This window comes from Gossypium hirsutum, chromosome A09 (assembly GCF_007990345.1).
Source record: "Gossypium hirsutum isolate 1008001.06 chromosome A09, Gossypium_hirsutum_v2.1, whole genome shotgun sequence".
NCBI classification, from domain to species: domain Eukaryota; kingdom Viridiplantae; phylum Streptophyta; class Magnoliopsida; order Malvales; family Malvaceae; genus Gossypium; species Gossypium hirsutum.
The window spans coordinates 82,583,737-82,592,615 of NC_053432.1; the positions used below are offsets into that span (position 1 = coordinate 82,583,737).

Genomic DNA, 8,879 nt, shown 5'->3' on the forward strand with positions numbered 1-8,879 from the left:
TCACTTATTTACGAAAGTTATTAAATTGTTATCTAACTAAATATTTAATTTTAATAATTTTATTTTTTTTGTGACTGTTCACCTAAAAAGCTAACAAACATATTTATCAACAAAATTTAATTGAAAATATATAAAAAATGAAAACGCTAAAAATCTAAAATAATAATTTCTTTTTCATATTTTTTAAAATTAACTTTTACACATTGAATAAATATTGAGATTATTTTTTTTGAAAAAATTAAAATTAAAATAAAATAATTTATAAATATTGAAAGTTAAAATTGCATGATAACAATTTTAAAAATTATCACATTTAATCGGGTGATAATTAAAAATAAATAAAATAATATGATAACTTTGAAATAATTAACAAAAAGAATTTGTTAATAATTGAATTAGTAGGAATAGCTTTTTTAACTCAAATCATTTCATTTACAAAATGTAAAATGGAGTTTCATGGTAATGAAATATTAACACAATCAAAGTATGATAGTTACATAACAATATCAAAACCTTTTAATTTTAGAATTCATCAAGTGCTTCTTGCAACCACTCTTACGAGAAGGTATTTTATTAGGTCGGAATTTGGGCTTCGGAGTTCAAATCCAAACTGTCTGTAACCTCTTTTGTAAAAAAGAACTTTGGTTTTAGGTTACCGTTCGAGAATCATGGACTGTGATGCGAGAATCATGGACCACGAGGCGAGACTAAACATAAGCAAGTTGGCGTTTGGTCGTCCGGTATCATCCCTCCTCCTCTGCTTGTATTAACAGCTTCTAGCATTCTCACAACCTCATCCATTGCAGGACGTTTCTCCGGATTCGCATCCCAACATTTTTTCATGATGTTCGCTAAAGAATTCGGGCAGCATCTCGGGATATCTGGTCGTAGATTCTGCCGATACACCATGTAAAATAGGTTTAATATCATTTAACCATATACATGTAAGCACATACAGAATAGGAAACAAGCAGAATGACTCCACATTATTAACAATGGTGAGAGCAACCGGATACCAAGATTAGGATACATGGATCTTCTATGCTTTACTGACGAAATAGAATAACAAGAAAACTAACCTGTCGAACAACAGCAGATGACACATCGGCAAAGCTAAGGTCCGGATAAGGCATATCGCAGCAATAAATTTCCCACAAGCAAATGCCAAAGCTGTAGACATCACATGTTCTGTTGTAGGGTTTACCTTCAAGAACCTACACCATTACAGTTTACAGTTTAGCTTTCTTGTTTTAACATGGAAAACAGGACCAAATGTCTAGAAAAAAATTACGTTCCCTCAAATCCTCATGCAAGGCCCGTTTGCATATCACAGAGAAAGGGAGGATTAATTCTTCATAAGCTAAGTTTGCAAATAAATGATTAAAGCTTTGAACTACTCATGCTTTATCAATACATTTAAGAAGGCATACCTCAGGGGCCATATAGCCGAGAGTACCGGTTTCACCTGTCATGTCTCGTGGATTCTGAGCTTCAACGCGTGCAACACCAAAATCTGCAATTTTAAGGTTTATATGACCATCTAGCAACATGTTCTCTGTTTTGACATCACGATGTACAATCTTTCTCGAGTGCAGGTAGCTGAGACTGCAATTTGGAATAAACATAATCGTCAGCACAAAAAAAAAAAAATTTACAGTCTCTCAAAACCAATGATAAGATGCAACCCCTTACCCTCTGGCAAGGTCCAGAGCAAGTTGGACCACAATCTTAAATGCGAGTTTCTTTCGCCTATTTCTTATCAAGTATTGTTTCAGTGTGCCACCAGGGAGATACTCGACAACAACACAGCATGCTCTAGAGGGAAGGGGATTGTGATTGTCAGCCGAAGGATTTTTCGAAGGAATCTTAAGGTTTGAAGTTCCCATTGAGGCCCCTATAAACTGTAACTCAAAATTAAGTAGAAAAAACATAGGTTACAACAGAATTTTTTCAAAAAAGATGAGGAACTTTAACATTTTAACCTTTACCAAGTTGAGAATAGCCTAATTATGCAAAGAGATTGCATAAAATTTTCAGTTAGAAGGCCAAGATTACATTAAGCTTTTCGGTGTTATGATGATTTTCAATAAATAAACATTTCAAGGCAGAAAAAAAAGTTTGGACCTTTGTAACATTAGGATGATCAAGCTTGTGCCAAACAGCAACCTCTTGCCGAAATGATGCTCGTAGAGCAGCAGTTTCAGCAGTTGTGGCGATACCATCCTCGCCCCAGTCCAGCAGCTTAACTACAATATCAATATATATGACAGCACACCGAGAGCTTGTAATCAATAAGATGTCAGGAGGCTATTAGTTCTACAAATAGTCAATATTATAAGAGAGCTGACTAAGACAATTTCCCCATATCCTCCTATAGAAACCCGAAAGCATAACTCCTTACTACACCAATCCTCGAGGTAACACTAGTCATGTCCTCTACTATATTGTTTTTAAGTTCAGCAAAGGCTAAAAGGCCAGTGAGTGAGAAACTATCAGCTCCTATAAAGTCAGTACTCTAAACCAAACCATGTTAGTATTACTAATCATGACAGCAAAGAGAACTCCACTAAAGATATAAACAGCTAAATTAAATGAAACAATATTTATATATAGCCATCTTTATTTCGATTGGCAGTTTAGCACACAGATATCTTATATAGCGGAACCGGCTTGCGCTCTACACAAAGGATAGAGATGGTCAGACCAAACAGGGACCCTCTATCACCATGCCTTAGGCCCTAATTCAGTTCTACATAATGCACGTTGCTTCAACATGCAGAATAAACTACAAAGGGTCTTACTAATCGATATTTTAACTCGAAAAACTATCAATACAAAGTTCAATCACAATTAACACACACACACACATATATAGATTAAGAAATAACAAAACATAATTTTTAAAGCTGCATCAAGCAAACAAGTTACAAAGCTTAAGAACTAATATAGATAATACAAGTATATATATTTATATAGAATCTGAAAATTTACCTGCAACATCTTGATTATCATAAGTGGCACGATAAACAGTCCCATAGGTGCCATGAGCTATAACATTCCTTAAATCCAACTTAGCCAAATCAATCTCCCATTCCTCAGCTAGCCTTTGTTTCTCAATGTTCCTAGACCAAACTCGGCTCAGGTGCTTCTCCAGCTGCATGTCCAGGCTTTTTAAATCAATTTGATCAGCTCTAAAGATCATGTCTTTGCCACTAATGCTTCCATTGCCCTTCATCTTTGAATTTCCACCTCCTTCTAGTCCATCTTGTCTCTTTGGTGCCTTGATACCATTATCTTCCTCACCAGTTTTCAAATCCATAGTTAAAAGAATATAACAAAATCACCAAATAAAAAAACACAATTAAAGACCCTTAAACTGCAAAACTGATAATAACAATGGAATTTAAACTAAGATTAAAAAATAAGTTGCAAGATTCTCCAATTCAGGACAAGAGGATAAATATCAATCAAATATACATATGATCGGATAAAAAAACCCTGTTTCACCAACCCCAAATCCTATTATAATCCTGTATTCAAAATTGAACTTATGACCCAAATTTTATGATTTGCATTTAAAAAAAAATAAGTAAACTGGATTTTTGTTTAGACCAGAATTTAGAGAAACCTGGTAGCTTTAACAAAAAAACAAAATCTTTAATGTCACCAACTAATTAAATAATTCTAAACGGAAAAGAACAAAAACCCCCAAAAAAAGAAAAACAGAAGAGAAAGTAAACCCTAAGAAAACGACCCAATCCCCACCATTACCCGAAATGAATGAACCAGAATTTAAATTATAAAAAAATTAAATGAAAATTTTAACTAAAACCCAAGAAAGAGAAACAGGCATGCAAAGTAGAGTAAGCAAAACAGAATAACAAAGTAGTTTTTATTATTAATTAAAAAAACCATTTAAAAGAAGTTTTCGAAAGAGAAATTCAGGACGAAAAGGTTGACTTAAAATTAAATTCTATAAGAACTTGAAGAAAAAGGGAACAGAAAAAAGAAAAGAGGTCGGTGGTGGTGTCGTTAATTGAATTGTTTCGATTATCAAAACAACAAAAAAAAAATTAAAGGTTAATGAAAAGATAAAGGAACCGAGAGAAATAGTTAAAAATTATCTCTTTTTTTGCGGCTGAAAAAAGGAATGGGTTTTTTTAAGGTAGAGATTAACGGAAAGGATAAATAAAACTAATAGAAGGAAAACAAAATTGAAGAATTTAATTGGATTTGGATAAGAATTACAGGGTAAATCGCATTATTATAAAAATATTATTATCCTTTAATCTTGTTACATGACACCTTAAGTGTATCACATGTTAAAAAAATGTTTTTTTAATATTAAATTATTTACTATTTATTTTTTATTTTTTTTCTCTCTTTTCCTCCTCTTCTTCTTATCACCTATTTTGATTTTTAGAGGAAAATCCTGCATTTTAAGGCATATGACAGTTATTTTTGTCTGATTTTGTAATTTATATATATACACACATGTACTTTTACAGGGTTGTGATTTTGGGCATTTTTAAGGTAAATGTTTACTTTTTTTACCTTTTAGTATGCTTTTTACTTCCTTATGGTCAGTGCTGCAATTTGAGCATCATCATGGGCAGATTAATAAAAAGGAAAAGAGAAGTTCTTGGGGTTTGATTGTTGAAAACAAAAAAAGTTTGAATTTTTTGATGTAGAAATCTCATGCTGGATGCAGACTAGTGAAAAACAAACAACAATTTTGAGAATCAGGTACTTATAAGCAGCTTTGAATCAAGACATTCAATATTTTGACACTGGAATTAGAACATCTAATGTTGTTTTTGCTATCAACACTAATATTGTTATGGTCAAAGATGGTAATAGTGATAAGGTATTCATAAAGTTTTTATCTTTTTTGGTCTCTATGAGGTAAATTTGAACACTTTTTTTAGCCTTATTTTTTGTTGCAGTTAGGCAATTTCATTCATTACATGACAACATTTGTATCTGGTTGTATGGTGGGTTTCATAGCAATATGACATTTAGCTTTGGCTACACTTGTTGTGGTTCCTCTTATTGCTATAATTGGAGCAATACATACCATAATATTAGCTAAGCTCTTTGCAAAAAATCCAACAAGCTTTATTATAAAGAGAAAACATTGTAGAATGGGTAAAAAAGAAAACTTTTTTTTCATTGTTTCAAAATCCGTGTAATTTTCTAAATGTAAGTTAAATTATAGACAATGATTCAAATTGGGTTGTTTTGGCTATTGTCAATGAATTAAAAGCCTACTCATCAAACATTGAAAGTAGCACAAAAGATTGGTTGTTTTGGCTAGGGTTTGCTGAAAAAGGGAAATCAAGTGAAAATGAAGAAGAGAAAGAAAATAGAGGAAAAAAAAAAAAAAAAGAAAGAAAACAGATAATGTTATATTAAAACATGAACATAAATCTTTTAAACATGTGGCACATTTAACGCATATTAGACGTGGTTACCTAAGTAACAACAGAAAGCAGTGGAGTGGCACCTTTGTAATAACGTGATAACGTTATTGGCATTTTTGTAAGTTTCAAAAGTTCAATAGCAAAAAAAAAAATCAATGTTGAATGACTTTTGGCGTAATTTACTCTTTATTTTATTTATTTTAAATAAAAACTTTTTTTAAATGAAACTTGAAAGAACAGTGCGGGGTTGTTTCGTTTTTTTTCTTAAATTACAACTAAGTCACTAAATTACTAGTGAGTTTATGTTTTGGTCATATAACTTTAAAAAGTTATAAAATGGTCACTAAACTATTTAAAATTTTCATTCAAGTCATTGGGTTAAGTTTTTTTTTTTAAATCTGCCTGTCGAGGTCCAAGCAACAATTCAACTACCGATACAGAGGATCAGTACCTATCAACGAGTAGAAAAACATACATTAAATCCAAGTCGATCTGACAGTCAGTGTCGAAGATCAAAGAAGAAAACTATTTAGATTTTGTTCAGTAGATACATGACGTTCAAGATTATTTCATAAAAAAAAAATTGAATTGTAGAAGAGAAGAGGAATGAGATGTTTCAATTGGTGCATATGGGTGAACTTGCATAACAGTGATTTTAAGAGCCTAACGACTTAAATGAAAACTTTTAAATAACTTAGTGACCATTTTATAATTTTTTAAAGTTATGTAACCAAAACGTAAAATTACTAATAATTTAGTGACATGGAGTGTAGTTTACATTTAATAAAAAAAAGCCATTCAAAAAAAACTAAAATAAAATGATATTTTATTGTCTAAATTTGCTTTAGTACATTTATTTTTCATACATTTAAAAATTAGTCCTTTTACTTTTAACTTTAGTCTAACAAGTCTTTTGATTTAAAAATTGAAACATAATTAATAACATTGTCAAATGACTTTTAGATTATGTGACATTTTTAAAATAAAAAAATTACTCACATGGTCAACATCACATGCATGGAAAGTCAAATAAGTAAATAAAAATATTAAATTTAAAATTGTAAAGTTTTTTATGCTAAAATTGGGGTTATAAAGTTCTTTACTATTGTTTCAAATAAATGGAGTGAAAGTCAATACTTTTTTATTCTTAAATGGCTTCCACACTGATTTAAATTGGTCATGTCAACATTTTTCTTAAAATATCATACAATCCAAGTAAATGAAAATCATCAAATGATGTTAGTAAAAGTACTTTATTATTAAATCAATAAAATAAAGTATTAAATTCTTAAAATTAAAAGTAAAAAAAAAAAATCAATTCTGCAAAATAGTATGGGGACTGAAAGCAAATTTATACCTTTGAGAAAAAGCGAGAACAAAAGGACTCTGTTTTTATTTCCTGGTTCATAAAATACTCTGTTATATTGCATATGTTCTGTTTCCTTATTGTTTTCTGCCCTTTAATATTAGTGAACCATGTTGTTTCTCATGTTTTGTTCTTTTTCTATGTTGTTCTTTTTTCTCTTAATGATCGAATTCAACCATAATTAATAGATTTTTTATTTTTTATTTTTTTGTGAAGAATTTTTAAAATTTTTAACAGTTAATTCGATGAATTTTTGAACTAAGTGAAATCTCTAATATATATATATCATTATTTATTTCAATTAATTAACTGCTTTTGAACTTAATGAATTGATAATTGACACAAAACCTGTAACTTACCCCTAATCGGATGTATTTCGGTGATCGATGGATTAATCAAAGTAATTTAGTTTGATCAATTAATTCGTTTTAATTGAATTACGCACGCTCCTGATCAGCGACAAAGTCTAAGAATTTTTTGGGAGGTGAAATTTATATTTATGAGAGCTAAAATGTAATTTTTACCATTTTAATAATTTATATTTTCATAATTTTTTTAAAGATTAAATAAAAAAATTATCATTTTGTATACTATATACTAATTTAAAATTTTATAAAATTTAAAGAGCAAAAATTAACAATTTTTATTTTACGAATCAAGATCTTGTCAACCCCTTAACGTCTGTCTCTTCCTCCAATTCTTATTACGTGCTTTATTATATTATTAATTATTTATACTTATGACATTCTAAATGAGACATGTGTTATTCTTTAAACTTTACCAGTAAAATTTAAAAGTTCTATTAATCATATATCAAAATTTTTTATTTATAATAAAATACATATTAATAATTCAAGTATAACATTAAGCAATTAAAAAAATAGAAGTATCATATTTAATATTTTATAAAAAAATATAAACATCAAATCTCACATTATCTCAAACTTAAAATAAAAATGAAATAATGGCATATATGAAGTGAAAGAATCCAATGGCATTTATACAAATTTATGACACTTACTAAATATTGGAACATAATGTTTGTCATTTATGGAATAAAAAATCTGCCTTGTTCCTTCACGGTTCTACCGAGGACAACCTTACTTTACACGATTTTATTCTCACCTTTTTTTCTTTTAACTTTATTACAAAAAATAAAATGTTACGGTTGAATAAACTAAATATAGTCACAAAATTTAATATTGACTAATTTAATTTAATCTCAAAACCAAGAAGCTGAAGTGTATAAGAAGAGTTCTCTTTAAATAGTATAAAATAATATATAAATACATGTATATCAAAATCATAAGTGTTACGTAAGTTGGCATACATTATTCTTAATTGGAAATGTTGAGCATCCAATGGTGAATGGTAGACAAATGCATCATAATCACATATTATATCAACAAAGGCTAATTCCTTTGTAAGCTGTTTTTACATCATCAATATAAAAATTACGATTAAAATAAATTTTAATTTTAATTCAAAATGGTTTTAAACTCGGGTCACTTTGATTTTATAAATAAAAAAGTTTTATTTAAACAATCTCATTATAGATTCCGATCATGTCTGCTCTTTTTAACGCAATATTTAAAATTATTCATAATCCCTCCTCAACATATAAATAAGAAGATAATGCACTTCAAGATTTAGTACACTTAAACTCACGTTACCCAAACTAAACTATCACATAAATTACATATTGATTTTTATAAGAAATTATAATTCGATTTTCACCCTAACCCTCTTTTTTCTCTTTTAAACTTATTGCTCTTTGCAAATTTGATAGAATTTCTAGCTTACAAGTTTCAATCATGTAGTTTCCATGTTGGGGATATGCGCCAACTACTTAATCGCGATGATAACATTATCGAACCATATTAGTTTAAAATTTTAACTTTTTACGGATGAATTTATCTTGTATATGGGATAATATTAAAATTTATAAAAATATTAAATTACTATATGATAAAATTATATTTTAACTTTCAAAAAATATAAAATTTTGATTAATCATTTCAAAAATTAAAATGATAAATTTACATTTCAGCTCTTGTAAAAATTTACTATTTTTCACCTCTAATTATGTA

At 29.1% G+C, this 8,879-nt stretch overlaps 1 protein-coding gene across 1 annotated transcript; it reads right to left on the bottom strand.

The window, feature by feature from the left end:
• Positions 1-395: 395 nt before the first annotated feature.
• On the bottom strand, positions 396-4,303 carry LOC107928575 (serine/threonine-protein kinase STY13). Its single transcript, XM_016859829.2, has 6 exons — positions 2,992-4,303; positions 2,125-2,246; positions 1,693-1,901; positions 1,431-1,605; positions 1,080-1,214; positions 396-894 (listed from the first exon to the last, which is right to left on the bottom strand). Exons 1-6 carry the CDS (start codon positions 3,317-3,319, stop codon positions 688-690), a joined length of 1,176 nt encoding a protein of 391 aa, XP_016715318.1. The 5' UTR covers positions 3,320-4,303; the 3' UTR covers positions 396-687.
• Positions 4,304-8,879: the final 4,576 nt, after the last annotated feature.

Excerpts from the sequence above, each read along its gene's own strand:
- LOC107928575 (XM_016859829.2), bottom strand. The coding sequence starts at position 3,319 with ATGGATTTGAAAACTGGTGAGGAAGATAATGGTATCAAGGCACCAAAG. Across the intron at positions 2,247-2,991 it reads TGATAATCAAGATGTTGCAG|TTAAGCTGCTGGACTGGGGC; the intron begins GTAAATTTTCAG and ends TTGATATTGTAG. Across the intron at positions 1,902-2,124 it reads ATCATCCTAATGTTACAAAG|TTTATAGGGGCCTCAATGGG; the intron begins GTCCAAACTTTT and ends TTTGAGTTACAG.